General features: G+C 45.1%; 2 protein-coding genes across 2 annotated transcripts in view; one reads left to right on the forward strand and one right to left on the reverse strand.

Annotated features, from left to right (window-relative positions):
- The window catches only part of CLCN6 (chloride voltage-gated channel 6), a 19,772-nt gene extending 2,853 nt beyond the window's left edge, over positions 1–16,919 (forward strand). The window contains exons 2-23 of the mRNA XM_017735000.1: positions 550–609; positions 1,661–1,726; positions 2,245–2,310; positions 2,973–3,039; positions 3,433–3,539; positions 3,772–3,898; positions 4,466–4,533; positions 4,630–4,688; positions 5,341–5,473; positions 5,874–5,987; positions 6,247–6,413; positions 7,291–7,417; positions 7,779–7,905; positions 8,236–8,389; positions 8,484–8,643; positions 8,788–8,894; positions 9,494–9,680; positions 10,079–10,236; positions 11,028–11,184; positions 11,869–11,976; positions 12,382–12,507; positions 13,810–16,919. Coding sequence (XP_017590489.1) covers positions 550–609; positions 1,661–1,726; positions 2,245–2,310; positions 2,973–3,039; positions 3,433–3,539; positions 3,772–3,898; positions 4,466–4,533; positions 4,630–4,688; positions 5,341–5,473; positions 5,874–5,987; positions 6,247–6,413; positions 7,291–7,417; positions 7,779–7,905; positions 8,236–8,389; positions 8,484–8,643; positions 8,788–8,894; positions 9,494–9,680; positions 10,079–10,236; positions 11,028–11,184; positions 11,869–11,976; positions 12,382–12,507; positions 13,810–13,890 — 2,526 coding nt within the window. The 3' untranslated portion in view covers positions 13,891–16,919. The remainder of the gene's footprint in view (positions 1–549; positions 610–1,660; positions 1,727–2,244; positions 2,311–2,972; positions 3,040–3,432; positions 3,540–3,771; positions 3,899–4,465; positions 4,534–4,629; positions 4,689–5,340; positions 5,474–5,873; positions 5,988–6,246; positions 6,414–7,290; positions 7,418–7,778; positions 7,906–8,235; positions 8,390–8,483; positions 8,644–8,787; positions 8,895–9,493; positions 9,681–10,078; positions 10,237–11,027; positions 11,185–11,868; positions 11,977–12,381; positions 12,508–13,809) is intronic.
- A 4,298-nt stretch (positions 16,920–21,217) lies between these two features.
- Positions 21,218–24,146, reverse strand: NPPA (natriuretic peptide A). Its single transcript, XM_008634250.2, has 3 exons — positions 23,939–24,146; positions 22,152–22,437; positions 21,218–21,919 (listed from the first exon to the last, which is right to left on the reverse strand). The coding sequence occupies exons 1-3, from the start codon at positions 24,056–24,058 to the stop codon at positions 21,903–21,905; spliced, it is 423 nt and encodes a 140-aa protein (XP_008632472.1). The 5' UTR covers positions 24,059–24,146; the 3' UTR covers positions 21,218–21,902.
- Positions 24,147–24,374: the final 228 nt, after the last annotated feature.

Consider the following 24,374-nt stretch of genomic DNA (forward strand, 5'->3'; position numbering starts at 1 on the left):
CGGCGCGGGCCCCAGCCGCTCATCCGATGCTCGTCCCGGCGCCATAGCCCGTTTCTGCTCGTTTTGCTGCTGGGCCTGGCACTTCACTGCCAGTGCCGGAGCCCCGCGCTGTCCCTACCGCGGCCCGCATTCTTTGTCTGGGCCTCGTACCCTAGCCCCTGAAGCCGCTGCCCCTCGCAGCTGTAAGGGGGAGTGGTGCTGGCAGGGGCTCTCTTTAACTCCAGCACTGCCGAGTGCTCTCTTCAAAATTGTTGTCCTGTGCTCCCCTGTAACCCGTTGCTGTGATGGAAACGGGTTGTGGGTTAGGACTTTGCTGTCGGGAGCTCCTATATAGAAGGTGTGTGTTCTGGCTGAGGGACAAGCTGTAAGGTCAGACCCTGTAGCATTACCCCAAAGTAAGTGGTGATCTGATAACCCACACTCTCAATTTATAAGCCACAATGGTATAGGACTTACGTTATTTTGGGTTTGCTAGCAGTGTTCATGAACAGCTGCAGATGCATTCATTCCCTTCATGGTTTTCCTTTCCTGCATTTGTTTGTTTTGCAGACGATCCTAGGAGAAACTCATGAAGAGGAGGATGAGATCCTTCCACGCAAAGACTATGAGGTGGGGAATTAACTAATAGCAGCTTCTGATATTAATGTGAAAAGAACTGCAGAGAGGTTTTGATCTGTTTGAGTTTGTAACAGATTGGTACTCAAAATGGATCATTGGGTTGCCTTGGCATCAGCAGAAATAGCAAGACTTGCTGTGCTTGCAAAGAACTGTTCCTCATCTTTGTATGATTCTGGGATAAAGCCATGTTAGTAGGTTGAATATCTGTTCTCAAGTCAGACTCTTGTTGAGAAAATTCATTTTCAGAGTTTGGTGCATTTTTCCACTTCTTCAGTGTGAGATTTACAGGCTCTGGTAGCCTTGTTTCCTGGTGACTGTAGAAATCATCTGTAGCTACTTGGTCACAGTTGCCTTTCTGCTGTCTGTTGTCATGCTGGCTCACAGCAGATCTTCCCATATATCAGATTCTCCTGCTTACAGGAGATTTTTGCTTTTTGCATCTCAATATGGTGGCCCTGAAGTATTTGGAGCAGTTGCTGTCAGTATGGGTGTCACCAGCCCAGCCTGTTACTGCTTGGCTTGAAAAGGTGAAGATGTGGATAGAACTAGTGGAGTTTTGTGAGTGTGACTGGGGAGCTATTGCTGTTAACTCCCTACTGTGATATACTGAAGAATTTATGCTGTTCATCTGGAGAGGAGTTCCTAGCTAGTGTTCCTGTTGTAGTGAGAGGGTGAATATAAAGATCCAGTGATATCCCCTGCACTGTCCAAGTGGAGACACTTAAAGAAGTCTAAAACTGTACAGTGTGACTTCAATATTTTAAAGACGTATAAAAATCGGCTGTGCTTCTGTTTGTTTCACTGTTTCTCTCAGCTTGGGCAGTGAAATTGTTCCGTTCTTTCACTTTGTGATTTTCAGGGTCTGACTGATGGAAATGTTTAAATTAAGTGGTTTCCAGGAGTATTTTCTCCTACTGTTGTTTGCAAAATTTACTGGGGGGTAGTAATGACTTCTGTAGTCTTCAACAAGGTCTTCTAGACATAATTTTTTTTCACAACCTGTTGCGGCTGATTCTCCTAAATTGACCTTTTGGCATTTCAGAGCTTGGATTATGATCGCTGTATCAATGACCCATACTTGGAAATTTTGGAGAGCATGGACAACAAGGTAGGACCTTGTTCGTTCATTAGCTAAAATGGTGGAAATTGTCCAGAAAAACTGTGGATTGAAAGTGTTCAAAGCCTTTTTGGATGTGGCTTTGACCAGCCTGGAAGGAGAAGATGTTCCTGTCCATGGCAGGGGGGTGGAATGAGATGAGCTTTAAGGTCCCTTCCAACCCAGATTCTAATTCTGTGATTCTAAATATGCTCCACTGCAGGAAGCTTTATGGGTTTTTTCTTCTTTATGACAGAAGTTCTGTGTGTTCTCCTGGTTTCTCTATTACAAAAAAAAAAAAAAAAGGTGGAGATTATAGCTCCCAGCATCTCCTGTGATCCTCAGGTTTATAGTGAGCAAGATGCTCAGTCTTTCAGTTTCCTATTTTCAGTTTGCTGTTGTCACCACCTTCTGTTGATTTATCCCTCTGGCTGTAATTGAGCTGTGGAGCCTAAAGCCACCTTCCAGAAAATCCCTGTTTCTGTGTTGCTTTTATTTTACTTTTTTTTTTTAATCCTCTTTCTAAACAGAAAGCCCAGAAATATGAAGCAGTGAAGTGGATGCTGGTTTTTGCTATTGGAGTCTGCACAGGACTGGTAAGGGTCATGCTGTTTGGGGAATGAGGAAAATTCAGGAGACTAAGCAGGAATAATCTAGAAGTCAATGGCTAAGGAGTAAAGAAGAGGAAACATTCTCTTTCAAGATGATGAGAGCTTAGTAGCTGGAGTTGTCTTTTGGGAATTACAGCGTGTTGTTATAGACTGTTTTTCAGGGAGCCTTTTTTTTTCTTTCAGCATTTACTGTGTTTTCTTTGTAAGGTAGTCTGGCAAATATTTTAGTTTTGCATGCAGGAAAACTTGTCCAAAGCAAAGACTTAATAAGAAAAGATGCCAGTTTATGGCTGAACTGTGAAAATTAGCTGAGCTGACTATGCCTCAATTAAACACCAGTTTTCTTCTGGTACCCTTAAGTATGTTGAGGGTGTTAAAAATGCCTCCAGATTAGTACTTTAATGGGTACTGATCAGATGCAGAAATGCATCTCTTCAGGAATAATTCTAGGATGGATCTGTCCTGGGGAGAGAGAGGGAAGAAATCAGCGTTTCCAAAGCTGCTTTGCTCTGAATAAGCAAATGAAGATGTCTTCTTCATCTTCTGTTCTCCCCTGTGTACATATTTCTGGTAGGACTAACTAGAGGGTGGTCTTTTTTATTTATATGTAGTAATTCCTGATGGCAATTCTGTCTTCTTTTTCCCAGGTGGGCCTCTTTGTGGATTTCTTTGTGCGGCTCTTTACCCAGCTCAAGTTTCGGGTGGTACAAAGCTGTATCTTTTACCTTGGGCCTTGTTAGACTCAAGTGACCTTTTCCATTCTGTTCCCATGTTTTGCTAAGAACAGCTGACTCTCACACTTCTGCCTTTGGTCATATTGTTCATGATTAAGCGAGTTTTCAACCTGCTTATGTGATTCAGCCCTTGAAACCAAGAAATGTTTCCAGTATCAGGTACATAAGCAGAGACTGAAAATTTAGTGGTTTCCCTTCCTCATAATTCAGTGTTGAGCTTTGAAAAGGAAGTCTGGCTTCCTGACAGTTGTTAGGTGCTCTGGCTGGATTAGGAAGCACAGGCTTGGCTCTTGATGCCAGTCAGAGGCCCAGGTATTACCAAGTGATTGTGTCTTGGTGTGGGGAATGTTGTTTTCCTTGACCATCCCTACAGCGGTGGAAGAATGCACTGAGAAAGGCTGCCTTGCGCTGTCCTTGCTGGAGCTGCTGGGGTTCAACCTGACCTTTGTTTTTCTTGCCAGTCTTCTGGTCCTGATCCAAGTAAGACTTTGGTCCATTGCTGCTTCTTACACAACCTTCCTTTCCTCTCACACAGGTCCTTGATATGAAATACCCTTGCTAGAAGCACTTTCTGCCCCAAAACCATCATACTAGCTTCACAGTGCTGTTTGATTTAGCTAAGCAGGGTCTCTTGGTCCCTTGCTTTCTGATGAGATGTTGTTGGTCGGGTATGAAATTAGTGCACCATAGTGTCAGTGTTGCTTTTCTGCAGCCTGTAGCAGCTGGGTCAGGAATTCCTGAAATTAAGTGCTACCTCAATGGGGTGAAGGTTCCAGGCGTTGTGCGACTGCGGACAGTGGTGTGCAAAGCTATGGGAGTGCTCTTCAGTGTGGCAGGAGGTAAGGAGGGCTCTGGCGTGTTGATCTTTCTGGGGGAAGGAGTCACTGAAGGGGAAAAAACGCTGTCTCTGCTTACATAGGGCACAGAAGGCCCTGTCTTTCCAGTAGAATAATTTTGGTGGTTTGGAGCAGAGTCATGAGCCTTGAGTGCATTTATAGAGTAGAGAATAAACAGAAGGATCAGGGCTATCAGGGAAAAAGGTGGTTTTCTGAGTGGACTAGTCAGATGTGACTCTTTGTGGCACAAGAGAGAGACCTGAGAATGTTCCAGGACACATTGTCAGGAGCCCGAAGGCAGCAGGGCAGAATAACCTGGAGAGTTCAGAGTCCTTGTAACAGTTTTTCAATTATTCCACCCACTTGGAGTGCAAAATCTGTGCAAGTCTTCACAAACATTTGGGGTTGTTGAGGGAGGAGGGTGTCGGCACCTCCCTGTGAGGAGCTACAGGCTTGGCACAGAGAGCTGTGCCATGGCATGGGAGTGGTGAGCTGATCTCTTCTGGCATTGTCAGCAAGGGAGGGTGGCAGTGGGGAAAGTGCGTTGCCTCATGAGCCCTGTTTTTCCAGGTCTTTTTGTTGGGAAAGAGGGTCCAATGATTCACAGCGGTGCTGTCGTGGGTGCAGGCTTGCCACAGGTTAGTGCTGGCCTGAGTCACTGTCCTGGTCATGGCACTGTTTTGTAAGAGTAAGTTTCTATCTCCTATGTTTCTAAATCTTTACTTTGTTTGTAGTTCCAGAGCATCTCTTTGAGGAAGATCCAATTTAACTTTCCCTATTTCCGCAGTGACAGGTACTGTACCCAGGATGTGAAGGAGGGAAGAGGAGGATGAGTGAGCAGACTTCCTTGCGAGAATGGTGGTGGGCTGGGGTGCACCAGTCAGTTGTTCTATCAGTTTCTTTCTAGAGTCCTGCAGTTTCATTCTGCAGCAAGACAACACCAGGATGTCACTCTTCCAAGCTCCTCTGGTCTCCATGTTCATAGATGTTCTCTTGTGCTGCTCAGCAGATCTCTACCCATTCAAACCTTTAATGTGGATGGTTGAATGGCTTCATTGTTGGGAACAAGCTGAGTTACTCACCCGTTATGATTAGGATATACTACAGAGAAGGCTAGGTCACCTGAATGTGAACAAATTCTTGCCTTTTCCTCTCTGTAATTCTTTCAAGTGATGTTGGAGTCCGTGGTTTGGGATGGTTCCTCACACACTGGGCAGTTGTGGGCTACCAGAATTTTGATCTGTGTTCGTGCCCTACAGAAAAAGCACAATGCTGCAGCTTAATGAACAAATGGTGGTGTCTGCCATGGCCAGCTTTGCGCCCAGCTCTCACTCCTGAATCCCTGGAATATATCCATACATGGGGATGATCTCTTACTTTTCAGAACCTAAGCATCTCCAGAGCTCTAATTTGCTAAACTGAGATTGTTTTTCTCTTCATTTCAGGGATAAAAGGGATTTTGTATCTGCCGGAGCAGCTGCAGGGGTTGCAGCTGCCTTTGGAGCCCCAATTGGAGGCACTCTTTTTAGTTTGGAAGAAGGTTCCTCCTTCTGGAACCAGGGACTTACATGGAAAGTGGTGAGTGATGACTCTGACTCTTCATGTGTGTTTCTTCCTTGAGACGAGGGCTCCCCTTGGGAGAGCTTGTCCATTGAGGGTGTTCAGATTATCGTATCTCTTCCTGAGCTCTCTTGGCAGGAGGGAGGTTGCCTGCTCTATCAGTTCTCCAGAACTACTAGAGATCAAGGGCAGAGATGAGCCTGGTATTATCTGGAGCTGTGGGACAGCTTTAGGCAGCAGATTCAGTGTACCTGGGAGAGAGGGCTTTTGTGCTTGGGCTCTCTGCAGTCTGATCCCTTCCCCAGTCAGTTCCTTTTCCCAGGCATAAGTCTCAAGGAAGAACTGACTGTGCCAATCTTAATTTTGGGAACCTTTGCTTCCCCTCCTTTTTTTTTTTTTTTTTGTCCTACTTCCACAGCTTTTCTGTTCCATGGCTGCCACCTTCACCCTAAATTTTTTCCGCTCTGGGATTCAGTTTGGAAGCTGGGGGTCTTTCCAGCTCCCTGGGCTACTGAACTTTGGGGAGTTTAAGGTAAGATTTATTGTTATTTCCGCACTCTCCAATCTCTTGTTAGTCCTGTGTTTCTGTCTGTTAGTTTGGAGGTTTCTTTTGACGTGCTTGTATTTCAGTGGAAGGCACTTGGTACTTAGCTGCAATACACTGATATCCTCTGACAGAATTGTTCCTCTTTGGTCTTAGCTGTTCTAAATCTCCAGCTGTGGAGACAGAAGTGTTGGTAGGAAATTGCAGCAACTACTGTAATGCTTTTTTTTTACACTTTTCTGTACAGTGCTCTGAATCTGATAAGAAATGCCACCTCTGGACAGCTGTGGACTTGGGCTTCTTCATTCTGATGGGGATTGTAGGAGGCCTTCTTGGAGCCACCTTTAACTGCCTGAACAAGAGACTTGCCAAGTACCGCATGCGCAATGTGCATCCCAAGCCAAAGCTGGTCAGGTATATGTGCTCTCTTGAGTTTGTGCAGGGATCTCTGCTCCCAAAGCAAAAGCATCAGCCTAGAAGACCCAGTGAGCAGGACTGGAGGAAATCCCAGACTGGGTATTTAAAAAATCACAAAATGAAGCCTCCACAGAACTAAAAAGTGAACACCAGAAACCAAATGTTACAGTCCCTGTAATTTCTTGATGACTCAGAGAGACAGAGAAAATTGTAATCCCTCTTGTAAGGGCAGTGAAGGGAGCTCTTTATCATAAAGGCTGAACAAACCCGAGCTTTGTCTCCATGCAGGATTTTTTTGTGTCCTTGTCCAAACTGATGTGGAAGGAATAGCTGATCTCGCTTTTTTTTTTTTTTTAATTTGTGTTGGTTTATTAAATCCACAATATCTGTGCTATTTAGGGAGGGAACTGCTGTGTTATTCTGAAAGTAGCTGTTTGTTTGCTCTAGACAGCTCCTAAACACAAAACCCAGGTTTAAAAAGCAAAAGAAGTGTATTTCAGCAGTTAGAAAAGAGATTGAGAGACTGTACATCACCCTGCCCAGTCCTATCTACCCTTTTTCCCTGTAAGGATGTACAGAACATTGCTTCCATGTGAACAGCCTCCTTACTGAACCCTGGGGCTTTTCATGTGTGACTGCTATGTGTTCTCTGGCCAGAAGTAGCTTCTTTTTGGGGCAAGCAATTAAAAAGGGGAGCTAAGGCAATCCCTGGGAACCAAGTCATAATTCAACTTGATTTGCAGCATCCCTTGTTCTGATGCTAAGCTATGGTGACTGCTGCTTCTCGCAGCCTTATCAAAGTCATGTGCAGAGCTGGGACTAGGTTACATTGCTGAGTGTGGCATCAGTGTATGGTTTCTGTTGTGTCTTTCAGAGTCTTGGAGAGCTTGCTTGTGTCATTAACCACCACCGTCGTGGTCTTTTTAGCCTCCATGGTTCTGGGGGAATGCCGGCAGATGTCTTCCAGTAGGCACAGTGGCAATGACACCCTGAGCCTGCAGGTGAGGGATTCTTATGTGAAGATTATATTCTCTGTCATATTGTTCACCCTGCAGAGTAGCACAGGCATGTAATGAGCTTTTGACAGTGTGCAGTACATAACAGAACTGCAGTGAGAGCCTGTGGAGGGTTGCAGGAGCTTGGGTTAATAATGAAAGCTACATTGTGCTTTTGTACAAAGCAACTCGGGCTCTGAGTCAAGGAGCCCATTGATGTTGTAGGCCCTATCTCTGCTATTGATGTTTGGTCTGAACTTCCCAAAGGGTGGCTAACTGTAACAGAAGTGTTATTCCCATTCTGCCCAAAGGCTAATGTAGGAGACAGTCAAATTTAACCCTTTATGTCTTTTGTGTCCTGCATTAGGATATATCAGAGGATGTAAATTCAAGCATCAAAACCTTTTTTTGCCCAAATGAAACGTACAATGACATGGCCACACTCTTCTTCAACCCTCAGGAGTCAGCTATCCTGCAGCTCTTCCACCAGGATGGTGAGTAGTTAGGAGACTGCCTCATCCCATGCTTAAGCTTCAGAGCTTCATCTTACCTGGAACAGCCTTGTCATAAGCACCACAAGGCTAGGAGCTTCTTCAGGCCTTCATGGCTCTGGAGGACTGCTAGTACAACTGGTGAAAGTCTCCTTGATGGGAAGGCCTGCTTTTCCTCTCTTTTCACTTACTCATTGTCTGCATGTATGTTTGGACTGGGAGATTTGGTAGCTGTTGGGAGATGAGCCTGCTGTGAGCTGAGGGGTGGATGGTGCAATACTCTATCTTGGACAGATCTGTGCCCCTTTAGTCATGATTCTTCTTGTGTTACAGGTACTTTCAGCCCAGTCACCCTGTCCCTGTTCTTCCTTCTCTATTTCTTACTCTCCTGCTGGACATATGGGATCTCTGTGCCCAGTGGTCTGTTTGTACCATCACTGCTTTGTGGGGCTGCCTTCGGACGCCTTGTCGCCAACCTCCTCAAAAGGTGCATCAAGTGTGTGTGTGAGGGATGTGCTGCAGGTGCACCATGAGCTCTCAGGCAGGTTTTTCTAATCTGAAGGCTCTGTGGTTTGCTCTAGTTACATTGGCCTGGATCACATCTACTCAGGAACCTTTGCTCTGATTGGGGCAGCAGCATTCCTGGGAGGAGTGGTCCGCATGACCATCAGCCTGACTGTCATCCTCATTGAGTCCACCAATGAGATCACCTATGGACTCCCCATAATGATCACTCTCATGGTGAGTGCAGGGCCTTAGCTCTGGCTTTCTGCAGACTGCTTGAACATGTGCTGGCCCTGAATCTTTGTTACTCCAGGGCTGTCATAAGCCAAGGAGTCTTGTACTTGGAGCAACAACTCAGTAGACCTTCTGTTTGCTATGCAGGTAGCCAAGTGGACAGGAGACTTTTTCAACAAAGGCATCTATGACATCCATGTGAACTTGCGAGGAGTCCCTCTTCTGGAGTGGGAAACAGGGGTGGAAATGGATAAGTAAGGATGCTCCTCATAGCCAGGCTGTGGGTTAGAGTTTGTGGTGGGGGTTCTTGCTCAGAAATGCTTTAATGCGGGGGGATGGTGTTTCATCTCCAACAAACCTGGTTGCTTTGAGGAGCAACTGTGAGGGCTGCTGTGAAAGGAGTTGTGCACCAGGCCTGCGGCAGGAAAGAGATGCTGAAGCCCTTTCTGAGGGGGTGGATGGATGGAAATCTGCAGGATGGATTTGGGAGGTTCATCAAGAACTCTGTGAAACATTCCATCTGACTTTGCTTCTTATGGAGTGTCATCTTCTTCCCACCTGTTGTCTCTTCCCAGCAGTGTTTAAAAACTTCCTTTATTTTAAGTTGGAACATTCTACCTTTCCTCTAGTGCATCACTGATACAATGTTCTGTTATAAAAAAAAAAATCAATTGTGCCATCACTGCTGATACCACAATGAAGGTGAGCACACAGGTGCAAGAAGCTAGCAGAACTTAACTGCAGCAGACTCCTTCAGGATCTTGTTTAGGGACTGGTTTGTTTCCATGTTTGTTCATCGCCAGCCTTCTGTCACTGACACGCATGCAGCAATCTTGGATTTCTGTTTCTTCAGACTACGAGCCAGTGACATCATGGAACCCAACTTGACATACGTGTACCCGCACACCCGGATTCAGTCCCTTGTTAGCATCCTGCGCACAACTGTCCATCATGCCTTCCCTGTGGTGACAGAGAATCGGGGCAATGAGAGGGAGTTCATGAAAGGCAATCAACTAATAAGTAACAACATCAAATTCAAGGTAAAGAGTTGCTCGTTTGATAGGTTGAAGAGTAGAGAGCTTTGTTTTGCATATGAAATGGCCTTGCTTTAGTTATTTAGGCTTTTGGGCAGAATTCAGGTCAGAGATAAGCACCTACTGCAATACAAAGTTTTTAAGAACTCCATTTCATTCCATGCAGAGCGGGCTGTATTCCTGGAGGCAAAAGTTAAGAGGACAAAGTAATCTTTAGGATAGACATGGAAAAGTTTGGATTTGTTATTATATTGCAGTCCTATTGGCTATTCTTAGAAGTCCTGCAGCAGCAGTGGCTAATGAACATGTTACGTGGTGGCACAAAGCTATGATCAAGTATTTCATAGTCACTCTTGGATAACTGTTGACTTGCTTAGTGAGTATCTGAAAATCGTTGTATCCAGAAATCCAGCATCCTCACCCGAGCTGGAGAGCAGCGCAAGCGTAGCCAGTCCATGAAATCCTACCCTTCGAGTGAGCTGCGTAACATGTGTGATGAGCACATAGCCACAGAGGAGCCTCCTGAAAAGGAGGATCTGCTGCAACAAATGCTGGAGAGAAGGTGAGATCCTGGTAGGCACAAACATATGGAAACAGGGTTTTTCCATGTGTTGAGATGTGTTATAGAGAATGCTTCGTACAGGTTCTGTCATTCCATATGTCAGCAGAAACAGTGCTGGTGTCCATGTTCTAGAACTGATTTGTCAGGTGTCAGGAGCCAGTGCTCTGGCTCACACCTGTGACCGAGTCCCAGGCAAGTGGGTTGATTATGTCCAACCTCTTAAATTTCCTTCAAACACCTACACAAATATATTTCCTGGAGAGGATGGAGTACCTGGGAAGATCTCTGCAGAAATCGATGTCCTCTTGTCTGCAAAAATGAGTGATCTGGAAAGCTCACTTATCCTAGGTAATGACCTGGTGCCACGATACTGATCCCACCTTTCTGGTAAATGGCCTGAGTCACCAGGCTTGCGTTGCTGTTGCTTCCAAGCAGAAGGCCAGTCTAGTGAATCATTTTCTAAGTTAGTGATTGTGACTTTCATGAGTGGCATCCTGACCCTGACATTTTGCCAGATGCTTTAGCATTTATTAGAATCTGAATAATTTGGCACTGAAAATTGCTTTAATAGCAAGTGATTTGAAATTGAGTTAGGAGACTGTCCCATTCTGCTGCTCTGACCACATAATGGCTCTTGACCCCTTTCTCCTATTTTGTTTTGTGAAGACTTGCTTGTCCCTAGCAAGAGCCCCTGAAATGTTCAGGAGAAGGTTGCAAAGAGCTGAAATAGCTGCTCTTTTGGGAGTTGGGGTATGTGAAGCTTGTAACACATGGTGTTAAATCCATCACAGATACACTCCTTACCCCAACCTGTACCCTGACCAGTCTCCCAGTGAGGAGTGGACCATGGAGGAACGCTTCAGACCCTTGACCTTCCATGGCTTGATCTTGCGCTCACAGCTGGTCACCCTTCTTGACCGGGGGGTTTGCTACTCCGAGAGCCAGTCGGTGAGTCTTCCGGTTCAGGAATTGCAGCATAGACATCCCTGCCTCCTCAGCTGAGGAGGTTGGGAACAATATTCATGGGCTGTCAAAAAGAATTTACCTATTTTTACACTTTAAGGAATGCATGTGTGTTTTAAAAGTTGCAGACAGGTAATGTGAATTCTCCCTTGCAGCTCTTAGAGTAAAGAAAGTTGAATTTCTGTTTAAGTATCCCCAGGAAAAGGACAGCCACTGTTTACAAAGTCATCCAGCAGACCTGTTCGTTGCATAACGATGTCATCCTGTCAGAACTGGAGAACAGAGGGCAGATATTAAATGCAAATAGAGCACCCAGCTGTATATACTGTGTGTTCTACTGCTGTGTGTTGAGGTCTCACAAGAACAACGTCAGCTGTGTCACTGAGATCAGTGAGAGTATCTGAGGCCCAGCTCCTATAAGGCTGATTTCCTGCTGCCCTCCAATGTCAAGTGTAGATTAGTCAGAAGTTGGGGAGCAGGTCCATTCTGTGTCAGCTAAAGGCCTGCATAGGTTTGGGTAACAGCACCTCTGCAGAAGGTGGATGTGTGGGTGTGGGAGAAGGAGATCTGGGGGAGCAATTGCAGGGCATGGTTTCCTGTGCTGCTTGCAGCCCCTGTGTTGTCCGGAATGGTGACACATGGGTTCAGTGGGGTTTGTTTTAATTGCAGAGTGCAAGTCAGCCCCGTCTGTCCCATGCAGAGATGTCAGAGGATTATCCCCGCTATCCAGATATCCATGATCTGGACCTCACACTGCTGAACCCTCGTATGATAGTGGTAAGATATGCACTGCAGTGTGACAGTGTCTCCTGATACATATTCACGATTGTCCAAAGCCTTTAAAAAACATTGAGAGCATGCTTAATACACCCTTTGGTGCAGTGACGAGCATCCTGTGCTCCTCAAACACTCGGCCTTCTCTGCATGTGGAAATCCCCTGCTATGAGGTAACAATGTCTATTGTTGCTTTACTTCTAGAATAAGGTGTTGCCTGTCCAGTTCAACTTCCCAACAAACCAAATGAAAATAATGTCATATTTGTGCAGAAATAGAAGATGATCCCAGTCAAATACCCTGTCCAGGCATCAGTGCCATGGAGAACTTGTAAGAATTGCTGGTTGGTGATTCCTAGAGATAGTGAAAATGCCTCTTGTAAATAACATGATTGTTTTTCTTTCTTAGGATGTTACCCCATACATGAACCCATCACCCTTTACTGTCTCTCCAAATACTCATGTGTCACAAGTCTTCAACCTGTTCAGGACAATGGGACTCAGGCATTTACCAGTTGTAAATGCAGTTGGAGAGGTGAGTCCTTGTCTTTTCTTAGCTGAGCAAGGAGGCCACAGTGTTTGTGCAACATTTTCCATCTTTGATACAATTAGGATCTCTTCTAACATCAAACAGAAATGCTTTACAGAGATCAGAATGTGATCTTTTTAGGGCCCTGAAGGCTTGTTGATTACTGTGACTTTGTTGCCATCTTTTGTGTCCCAGCCTGCTTCCCCTTTACCTGCAAAGAGCAGGATGTGCATCTCTCCTGTTTCAGGTGTGCAGCCTGTAGAACTGTCCCATTCTTGTATCTATTGAGAGGCCTTGAGCTCATCAGAGGCCAATAATTTACCTTTCCTTTCACAGCTTTATTCAAGGCCAAGAGCAAAATTTCCTATATGTTGGGGCAAGAGGTTTGTCTGTAGGAACAGAATTGTATTCTGTTCCTACTCACAGGAGCAGCAAAGCAAAGGACTGTTTAAATGGTTTGTGCTTGACTCACTGTCCTTGTCTCTTTGCCATCTACAATGCTCAGGAACTGTCGGTAGATGTCAGCAACTTCCTATAACCACAATGAGAAGCTGTTTCCTTTAAGCCTGACCGGGTCTGTGTGAGGCAGCACTGCTTTTTCTGCCTTGGGGTTCCCCGTAGTTACTCTGCAGAGCCTGTGAGTTGCAAACAAGAGATGTTGGCTTGTTCCATTTTAGTACAAGATGCTCTTGCAGTACTAGAGAACAGCCTAGTTCTAAACTCTTTCAGTATGTAAAATCAGTGAGGTGTTTCATGAGCTGAAATGTGGACAGCAGGCTGGGAGAGAGTCCCTTTTGTCACCTGCCAGTGTGCAGTCACCTCTTAGCTAGTCTTGACCATTTCTCTGTTTTGGCCTATAGAGCTTCCTTGAATGTATCTGATAGGAGCTATCTGAAGTCATGCCCTGTGGAATACCAGAAATGTCTTGAATGAAGCCATAAAAGACAGCTTTGTTATTTCTAATTGCAGTTTTCACTTCCCGAAGGATTTAGTTACATCCTTATGCCATCTGACACAGAAAGGATTTCTCTTCCTAGGCAGGGGGTCCTGCTGGTTCCACCACAGCAATGGTTAAACTGTTTGTTCGGGTAGTTAAATCAGCATTCTTGCCTGGAGAGTAAGTGTTGGGAGAGGGAGGGATGTTGTTTGAACTTGAATCCACTCTAACTCAGCACTGGTCAAGAACTGCTTTCAGGTTTCCTCCTTTTGGGGTGTTGAAAAGAATGACCACTCTGTTGTGGATGTCTCTTAGTGGCTCATCTCTGATACCGACTTGTATCTTTTCTTCCTCTTTTCTTCCTGTTTAAGGTTGTTGGGATAATCACTCGGCACAACCTGACCCATGAATTCCTGCAGGCAAGACTGAGACAACACTATCAGACCATTTGATGCCCCTGCCCCACTGTCAGTGTGGCTTCCTCCCTCCTCCAAGCCTGCACACACGCTCGCATTCTGCTTGGACCCCACAAGGCCCAAGACTTGCCGTTTGGCTTCTCACATGCATATCAAGCCTGGGGAACTGGAAAACATCTTGCTAGCCAGAGAATTAGAGGAGCTGCCTGAGCCCAGAGCTGTTGATTGGCCTCCGGCACTTGGTTTGACAACTCTTGATCCAGGTGTTTTCTTCCCCTGTCCCCCAGTTATCTCTTTCCATCAGATGTTGTCCTAACACTGTGTGTTCTGCCGTTTTGTTTTGGGGTTTTCTTAAGAGTTGGAAAAAAGAACCATTGCCACTATGTCCTGGGCAAAGAACTGCAGCATCTTTCCCTTCCTCCTGTATGACTGCCTTTTCCTCTTCCTCCCTTGTTTCTGCAACTGTTGCCTTATTTTTGTGAGAAGGGGGTTGCTGTCACAGCTGAGATACTGAAGTTTGCAGAGACCAAATAGCTGCTCTGGAGGATGGTTTTTTGCAAAAGCAGTATTAAAAAATCCAGCATTTTGGAAATATACCGCTCTTTGCAAGTGTTCCCCTTTGCCTGTGTTTTTTCACTGTCTTCATTTGTTCTTAATTTCTTTCCTTCTTCCATGAGGAAATGTTTCTGCTGTGATGTTTTTGACAGCAGATGACTTTTGAGAGCAGCTCAGCAGATTTGGAGTTCAAAATGGTTACATTTCAGTTACTGTTTGGGTTTATGAATATATTTATATATGTTTATAAATATGTTTGCAAAGCATCTCAGAGAAGGGAGATCTCTTTCCTGTTAGCTGTTGCTACTATCTCCCTGTAAGAGACTCTTCTAAGGTGCTTGGTGGCACTCCACTTTGACATTCCTGCATTTCTTGGCATTTGTAGGCACTTTGTCCTTGCACTGCTCAAACAGTGAGAGCCTGGGGCACCTTTCCAGCTGGAGTCAGAGACCAGGGAACCTCCAGTGCTTTCTGGAGGCAAATAGAACTGAGGGTCTTTGGACTTGGTTGAATTATCTCTGTGTCATGAGAGGAGCTGCTGTAGTTTCAGGCTGCCATAAGGAGGGATACTTGGTGCTGGTAACTTAGGTAGGATCTGCTGCAGGTGATAAGTGGGGCTGTCTGTGCTCTAAAAATGCTTGGGATAATGTTTGCAACTGCAACAGTCTGTGAGGGTAAAATCAGCACTTAGGAGCCAGTTGCAGCCAGTTCAGTGCTTTAGCAGGTACCATCCTGGCCAGCACCTGTATTGTTCCAGCAGGCACCTGCCCTCCTGAGTTCTCTGTGCAGATAACCCTCAGTGGGAAGCCAGTGCTGTGCCTCAGGGACTGCAGAACTGATTGGCTTGATAAAGCACAGAGCATTCTCTCAGCCAAGAGACTGGGCCAAGTTACATGGGGAATGTATTCCAGAAAAGCTTCTATACAGCCTCTGAGCCCTCCAGTTAACCTGTTGTCTGCCATAAGGAGCTAGCTAGGTGGGAGCTGGGGCAGAAGGAAGGCAGACTTTGTTGATTTGCTGTATTTCCTTAAAACATAGGAGTTGGCATCAGCTACTACTCTTGATTGGCGAGTTCTTTCCCTGTAAGTAGAGAAAGGATGTTTGTTCTGTCTGGATAGTCTCTGCAGGTGATGTCTAAAATGCCTGTGCTCCCTGAGCTCTGAGCTATCCCAAGAAACTTGCAGCACCCTTTTGCACTCCCTGAAGCTGGACTCTTAAGTTTGAAATATGCTTATGTTAGGCTACCTTTCATTCAAAGGATTTGTGCTCCTGGGTAGTTACAAATCACAGGAATCCTGGTTTTGTGGGATTTCAGATCACTCAAATGTGGAATTGGCAATCCTGTACTGTTAGAGCACCTGTCAAGAATGTCCTGTGTCTCTCCATGACAAATGTTTTTCCTCCTGCTCATGTTGAGTGTGTATGGAAGGGAAGGTTCCCTCTGTTCCTGCACATGAATAGGGCTCCTTAGGTCGTTTGCCTTGAGCTGGTCCTGTTTTATTTCTGTACACAAACAGCAGGATATTTTGCTGCAGGATGTCTTTGTCATTGCTGCTGAGGCTGGAGTTGGGAAATCCAGACAAGTTCGGCTGGAGAATCTCGTCAAGGTTTTTCTGAGCACCAGATGCTTCCCCATGAGAAGGCACCTTGCCTTCAGCCTGTTGGCAGCACTGGCTGCTCTGCCTCGGCATCTTATTCAAGTGTTTCAGCTAGAGAACACACCCTTCCATTCTTTCAGTAAAGAAGTTTTCAATGAGGATGGTGGGTGACCCTGTCAGCTGCTTTAAAGGGAAATCTCAGCATGCAGTTACTGTTCTGTAGACTGCAGAAAAGGAATTACAAGTTCACCTGACATTTGAAGATGCAGCATTTCCCTTCTGATGAGGACTGATGCCAAGGTACTTGTGTTGAATCAGTCTTGTTTTCACACTTTAGTTACTTAATTCCCTTCTTAAAGCACACTTACTGCTTCTACCCTGGCTCTAGTTGCTTAGTGATTTACCAAGAGACTCACTCTAACCTACGTGCCTGTAACATTTTAACAGAGCACCACTAAGGGAAAAATAATCCAGAACTGGATTAGTTCTGATGGCAAGGTTAGGGGGTTGGTCTGGAACCTTCTTCCTTGCCTCATGGTTTCCTGTGCAGTGTTAATTATGCCATTTTGAATTATTAATTATTGTGAGCCATTCCAATGGTAGCAACTCACCTTTCCTTTTTTTTTTTTTTTTGCACTGTTTTTTGTTATGAAGTGATGTAAGCTAATTCCATGGTGTGTGTATATAAATTGTATTTTTTTTTTAATTTGTACGAATATATTTTTGTTTGAACTATGGCACTTGGGAAGTATTCATGTAACTGTAACATGTCTGAGAGTAAAATGTTTGTGTGTCTCCTTCAGCACTTTCAAGACCTTTTGATGTTTCTAGTAGTATTTTATTTTTGCCCTTTTGATGTTTCTAGTATTGTTTTGTTTTTGCCCTTTATGAAAATAAAACTAGTAGAACATGGCAACATCCAAGAGCATGATTTGAGGTAGTTGGGTAGTTGCTATTTATGAGCTGTCTGGATCTAACAGTTTGTGCAGAAGGTGCTCTTAGACTAGGCAGAGGGGAATGGCTGTGATCCTTTAGGTTGTGACCACTGTAGTTCTACATTCTCTCACAACAGCTGTTTCAAAGGAGAGAATTGCCATGTTTGATAGGTAGCTAAATTGTGCACATTGTGCTGCTTTTCTTACCTGAGAACTCACCTTCCTCCCAGTAAGTTAATGACGGAAGTTTAGAGTACAATGTGACACCTCTTGTTTTATAGCTGGCTTCTCCAGGGTGTGAAAGATGTTAATTTCATCTTTAATGTTTATTCAGTTTGTGGCTATCTTTCCTACTTTGTCCTGCCGTCTGCCTTACAGAAAAGAATTTATCACATTTTTTGAGCTTTCATCACATGCTTACAAGCCAAACATGTAAGTACAGTCTTTGTGCACTGTAGAAATATGTGACCCAAAAAGCTCACTGCCTTTCTGTGTTTCTGTGGATCAGGGGCTGTGTTGTACAGGATGCACATAGTAACTCTCTGAGGCACTCTAGCACAGAGTTAGCCAGCAACTTGTCTGGCTCCTGCCCCCTGGCACTCCCTTGGTGGGTATGTAATGCCAAGGAAAGCCTGAGATAGGTAAAACCATCTCTTGGGAGGGAATGGTGGAAAATCTGGTTTGGGGAGCTAAACAAGTGCCACAGTGGTCTTAACTAAGCAAGGAATAGGAAGGATACATAGCAAGGGTAGGAAGGAGTCATCAGGAGAAAGGACTGGGCAACTCTGCTTCAGCTCTCTTCTGCCTTTGATCATAAATGCAGGAGGGAATGGGAGAGGTTTATAGACTCATTGAATCCAACCATGTGTCACTGTCCCTGTAACGGCACACTGGGGCTCTAGCAGAAAAATTTAGTGGTGTTCAGTGAGGTTATTACTATTTTTTAAATTTTTGCTTTGCTAGCAGGATACAAGCTGCCTCTTCAGTGTATGTGCATTCCCATACAGGCATGTACATTCCCATACAGGCAAGGGCATTCCTAGGTGTGCATCGTGCAACATGCACTGGAAGGAACAGAGGATGTCTGCCCAGAGCTTTGTCTGTGCAGGGATGTAGGGAGAGAGTGAAGCTGCTCTTCTTGTCCAGGGCGCTGAAGGGCTTTCCAGCGGTGGTGGGATACACTCAGTCTCCTCTGCATCCACTGTTTGTTCAAATGCTGTGTGTGAAAAGGCTTAGTGGGAGCTGGGATGAGACGGCAGTGAGCTCCACCACTGTCTGGGAAGGGAGGGGAGTCGGTCGGTGAGGTTCGGACGTTGAGATCACGGTTTAAAAGTGAGCAGGGTGTCCTTTTCTTCAGGCTGTTTCAATTGCTGTATGGGCTATGTATGGTTTAACACACATCTTACTGATCCTTTAAGCATTTGGAGCAGAGACTGGAACCCATATATGCCTGTTTCAGTAGAAAGCAATATTGTGTTGAAAATTCATGACTAACAGATAAGACATGACAACGTTGAGACCTTTGTTGGCTCCCCCAGCAGCTCTTTGATGCCTATACTAGAGAATATCTCTGGAATGGCGGAATTACCACACCAGTTTTATCTTTCTTTTCTATCCTCCCCATTCCCAGCATAGCAGGCCTGACTCTAGCTGCCTTCCCACCACCTTCTGTTTTCATAAACTTCCCCTCCTCCCCACTCTGCATTTTCTGTACAGGATTGTGCTGGTTTTCCAAGAGAGCAGTCAGGAGATGGGAATGGAGGGGGAAGGTCTTACAAATCTTCCTTCTTTCCCACATAAAAGTGTGGGACACACTTATCAAGCAGATGTCAATCAGCAAATCTTGGCCTTTAGGGGCCAAGATTCAGGGTAAGTAAGTCAAGCAAGCTGGCTGTGGCCAGATTGGGATGTGAATGGGCACAGCTCCACATCTCCCTGCAGCAGCAGAGGGTGTGTGCCCTGTAGTTCACATATGATTTCTTAGAGAAACCAAGCAGTGCTGACAGCTCCTCTTAGTATTATTGCCTGCCAACTTGGATTTCAGTGGAAGCATTTTGTTTACTGGGAAGCTGGATAGGGATAGTGCAGTGTCTGAGGGGCAAAGAAACCATCAAATCTAATTTGCAAGTATACCCCACACCAAGCAGACCCCTATTCCAAACAAGGCTCATGCCTTACAGAGTGCATGGAGCACGCCAGTGGAATTACTGTGTTTCAGAGTCCAAAGGAAAGCAAGCTGCTGAATTATGCACTGCCAGTCAAGGGTACTGCCAAACGCTGTCAGGAAGTTGGAATGAAGTCTGGCAGGGCAGGAGGTGGCAAATGTCATAATAGCTGTGTGGAGGGTGTTAGCTTGGTCCTTCCCTGGTACCACTGGGGTATTTCTTCATTTACATGATGGCTGTTCGAACCCAAGATTGTTCCCTGCTCTCTCTGATCCAGCTCTCACAGCAACAGTGGCAGCTTTGCCTGTCGTTGGGGGTGATGTTCTTTGCTTGTAGAGCTGATTAGTGTCGAGTTTCTCCCATTCAGCTTTTCGAAGTGCTTGCTCCTGAGTGCAGCACTATTCTGACCTGGCTGTGAGATTTCCCTGAGGGTGCTTTACTGCTCAGTGTGTGTATTGGAGTAGCAGTAAAAATCCAGTCAGAGATGCTTTTTTCCTCGACTGCTTACCCTCAATTAAGTTCTCCCAGACCACGGGGTCTATTAACATACTGTCTGCAAGCCAATACAGACTTGTTCCACCAGAAACTGGCTTGCTGCTAATACTGGACCCATCTGGCTTTAGGTCAGGCAGCATTGCCTCTTCTTGCCATTTTTAGCACATTCCACTGAACTAATCAGTGTTTTGTGCCTTGAGGGGCTGACAGGGAGGGACAGTTTACAGTGTCTGTGGAAGTTGTGCTTGACTGGGTAAAATTCAGTTCCAGCAAGAGCTGTTGTTAAAAGTATGTGGATTGTTTTTACTTTCAGCAGCACAGGGGAAGTTAGGCTGTTGCCCATTGCTGGTTTGGAGGGATCCACCTGCATGTTCCCACTGTGCTGCAGTGGGTGTGTTTGGAAAGCCTTTTTAGAATACAAAGCCCCGTTGTCCCCACAAGGGCTCCCCAAAGTGTGACTTCACACCCCCTTGATCGGTGAAATTGAGTAAATGCAAAGTCACTGTAGCGTTTACTGCAGAGATGTCTCATGCATGCTGCTGGGAATCTTAACCTGGGAATTTATTCTCCTGTCAGGGATACCTGTGTGGACACTATTCCACAAAGTATTTTACCTGTAGCTGGTGCCGCTGGAAGGAGAGGATATGTATCACACTGTGGTTTCCTGTTGGAGTGGAGAAAAATTATTCCCTCAGATTAGACTTCTGCCCTTATTCCCTAGGAAAGAATCACAAGGCCCAATGTGGAGCACACAGATCCCTCTTGGAGGCCCTGTCAGCAGTGCAGGGAGTGACTGGGAGGGTGGCTTGTCAGAAACGTGATGTGTGACATGAGCCCTAATCAAGTGTTGCAGCAGCCTTAGCTGTGACTGGCCCTGTGCAGGAGGGGTGTGCACTTGAATTTACCCTTTCCCTGGAGCTGTGGTCCCTGAGAGCTCTTGTCAGCAGCTCTGGAACACCTGCCTTCCAATACCTTATCCTCACCGGGTAGTATTTCTGTTCCCATGTGCATTTGCATAAGCAAAATCAGAATTGGACTGTTTCAGCTGAGTCTGTCCTGGTGCTGCCTTCTTAAGCCCTGAACAAGCTTTCCAGGATACTCAGGTACATGGGAATGAGACTGGGAATGCACTGAGATTCTGGGAATGAGACTCATGAGGTGCTCAAAATAACACAGTTCCTAGCAGTACATGCAGTCAATCACAGGACAGTTGTGTTTAGCTGGGCATGATGCCATTGCCAGGGCTCACATGGGGATCCGAGCTCTTTGTTCCTTGGGATGCTGACTGAATGTGGTTTTGGCAATATTAACTTCTTTGTTGGGGTGCTAGAATATGTTTTGGGTCAAATTCCACTCCTAGTTAGTAAAGTCTAGCAACTAAGGTTAAGTAAACCTTAATCAGGCTCCCAGTGTTCCCATTAGCCATGTTAGAACAGCTTTGTGAGGGGCCATTCCCAGAAAGTGATAAATGTTCTGTACAAGCTGCTTTGTAGTTGAGTGATCCCACCTGCCCATGAGGAATATCATGATAGTATTCAAACCCTTTGAAGAGCCTTCAAGAAATTCTTGGAATCAGCATCTCAGCCATATGCAGAGTGAGACAAGACACAGTTAATAATGTATCTTTCTGTTGATGCTCGTAACCTTTATTTGGTCACTGCTAGAAAGCATATACAATGAATTCCCTTTCCTCCCTCTGGTTATCTTGAAACTTGTGGAGTGTTATGATTTTTCTTATTTCTTTTCATGTAAATTTTGCTTACATGAGGCATTTATGGCAGTTCCCATGACCAAATAATCAAAACCAGCAAAAGGACTCTCTTATTACTGAAACCCTGTCTATAGAAAGACTCATTATGGTCTTTCAATGTTAAGCAAGTTTTTTTTTTTCCTGCTAATCTGTTAGCATTTCTTAGTACAGAGGAAAAGCCTCTCGTGAAAAACTCATTTTCATTTTTACCAAGTTCATGCTTTTTCTGTCTCATGTAAGATCCAGGCTTGTGGGTACCAGAATACCAATAAAACTTAAGATTTTGACTTTAGGAAAATACAAGAAAATTTAATGCAACAGACAGGAGAGAGGTCCAGCACAGATGTCTAATGTGTTAGTTTTATTTAAAGATGGTCTTTCAGTGCTAGCGTAAGAAATGTTCTTTAAAAAACATCAAATAAATAAATAAATAAATAAATAAAAATAGGAATAACTTTCTGTGGAGGAACTTAGAAAGAATCTGGCTTTCATCTTGGGAGGAAGGGGTACTGTAAAGCATTCTTCAGAGCAGGAGATAGGGAGGTTGATCCTAATTTCTCCGGGAACCTGCAAGCCAAACATGAAATAAATGTTACTAGAATCTGTTTCTGTCTTGGTACGTGTCACCATTGTCAGTAGTGCTTTTAAAAAACTAGTACTACCTTAAATACTAGGCTTAAATTAATTCCATTCTCAGACTGTGTCTTCTTAAAGACTTAAATGAGAAGCTGCTCCTCCCCTATCCCATGGCATGGACGTGGTCTGTGCTATTCAGTGAAATGGCTTAGACAAGACTCACCGTTGCAACCCATCCCACTCAGGGAGCCGATCCGATCAATCCTCCTCCCAAAACAGCCAGAATCTCTCATCATCCTGGGCATCTGCAGCCCCCTCAGTCTCTTGAGGAAGGGGTCCCTGTAGGACAGAGGGGTGTTGGGTACAAGCCTGCGTTCAGCCTTCTGGTTGTCACTGTCATCGACGAGTTCCGACAGGATCTCCTCCTGGGTTTTGCGTTCTTGCAGGTCAGGATTGGACTCCAGGGCTTCGATCATTGCAAACTTATCCTCCAGTCTTTCCAGCAGAGCCTATAAGAGAAGGATTAAATTAATAAAACTCCTTGTTTTGTGGTCATTTGCTAACTCTTCCGGTCATTCTGTTCTGCATTCATTGATGGTCCCATAGGCCACTCTAGAGAGACTGACAGGTTGGATCCCAGCCTTACTAGTGGTCGTTGGGCTCTGTCCTCTGCATTATATCCCTGTTCACAGTAATTCCATCTATGGGAAGATATAGCTTCAGCTAGTGAACTGAATGAAGCTGCTTGTCACCATGTGTATCTTACTGGCAAGGTTAGAAGATATCTTGGCAGAGAAGAAAATGCAATATGTGGGTTGCACAGGGAAATACCACTCAGCCCACCAGTGGTACACAGTCTGAGAGAACCTCTAGCCACATAGCCCACTCCCACGTTCTCAGAAGTTGCTGCTTTGTCACCCCTGGCTATCTCAATGGACATCACTTGGAGAAGCTCTTGGTGTTTTCACTAATCTCTGCCCCAGGGGTTACAGGATTGCTGCTCCTTAAAGTAACTGAAAATACCTGTATGGTAAATTCACACCTGCTGTGTGATTACTTCCTGGGTACCATTTTTTTGTAATTTGTAAAGCTTTGTGTAACTGGGTTCAGATAACCTCCTCAAGGGCAGCTCAACCAATTAGAGGAATGTAATTGCCCATCTGTAGAATTTGAATAGAGAGGAATGAGCCTTATGGCTTGCCCGAGAGTGAAGGCATTTGGAAACCTCTCTTTCCGGCTGCTGGAAACAGCCCAGAGGCGGTTTGATCTTCAACTGTCCTTACCAGCTCAGGGAGTTTGTTCTTAGGGCCCGAGAACAGCTTTGAGAAGCTGGTCACTGGTACCAGCCCAAGGAAAGGTTTGAGCTTTTAGATTCCATCAGTCTCAAGCTTGTACTGTGCTATAACAATGGATTTTCTCTATTATTCATTAAAATTCTTAGCTGGTAATTTTATAACTCTGGAAGCTTTTCTGGATGAGCCACACTAAATGATTGTTATTCTTCTAGTAATATTTCTAAAAGTTTGTCTTTGGTTGCTCCTCTTTACAGCCTCATTGTTCATCTGTATGCAACCAGATCTCTCAAATTCACAAAGCTAGAGCCATATGGCTGCCCTGCGTCACTATTCTGCCATTTAGTGGGATAGACAGGACCCCACATCAAAGTTTTCTATTTGTTCTCATGGAGCTACTCTGATGATTTTTTCCTTTCCTGGAACTTTGCTCCCAGGAAGATGTATCTTTGAAAGAAAAAGAACCAAAACCCCAAAGAAGACATCCTACAACATCAGTTTTGATTCCCACTACTGCCTAGGAGCTTCGGTAAACTCAACACGGGAGAATATTGCCCTACAGAGCTTCTCTGAACCCCTTTGAAGAGCTGAGGCTTTGTCCCCCAGCATGGATGGCTGATGTGGTTATTGGGGTCTGATCATGCAAAAGGAAGGCAAAGCATCACCTCACACTCTGCTAACCGCCCCAAAAGTTTAACCTTTTAAATGAGGTCCTCACCTCCATGCTGGCCAGTTCCTCGGCAGGGCTGAAGCTGTAGATAGGATTGGCACTGCTGGACTGGAGCTGGATGAGCAGCAGCAAGAGGAAGCCATAGAAAAATGAGCCCTTAGTGTCCATGGCGCCGATTTCACTGGGAATAGGGAAGTTCAAGCTGTTTCTTCTGAGATGTCCCTTCAAGTCTCTCTCTTCCTTCTCCTGTTGTCTCTCTTCTGAAGCTTGTCTTTTATACTCTTTGGGTGATCCCTGCTTCCTAGGTTATCAGTGGGTTTATCTTGGGCACATTCCAGTCCCACTGTAGGCATGCAGCTCTGTCAAGGGAAGATTCCCTTTATTAGCTGTCATTAGGCAGCAGCTGCTATTGCTGAGGAATGTATGTCACAAGTCAGTGATTTCATGTCACTCCCCCTCCTCTAGATACCAGGCGCTGTGATTA

Source organism: Corvus brachyrhynchos, unplaced genomic scaffold (assembly GCF_000691975.1).
Source record: "Corvus brachyrhynchos isolate BGI_N302 unplaced genomic scaffold, ASM69197v1 scaffold395, whole genome shotgun sequence".
Lineage (NCBI taxonomy): Eukaryota > Metazoa > Chordata > Aves > Passeriformes > Corvidae > Corvus > Corvus brachyrhynchos.

What these genes read in the sequence shown, in the direction of transcription:
- NPPA (XM_008634250.2), bottom strand. Translation starts at nt 24,058, where the DNA reads ATGGACACTAAGGGCTCATTTTTCTATGGCTTCCTCTTGCTGCTGCTC. An exon ending in AGGAACTGGCCAGCATGGAG is followed by an intron (nt 22,438 to 23,938) that starts GTGAGGACCTCA and finishes CTTCTCTTATAG; the next exon opens with GCTCTGCTGGAAAGACTGGA.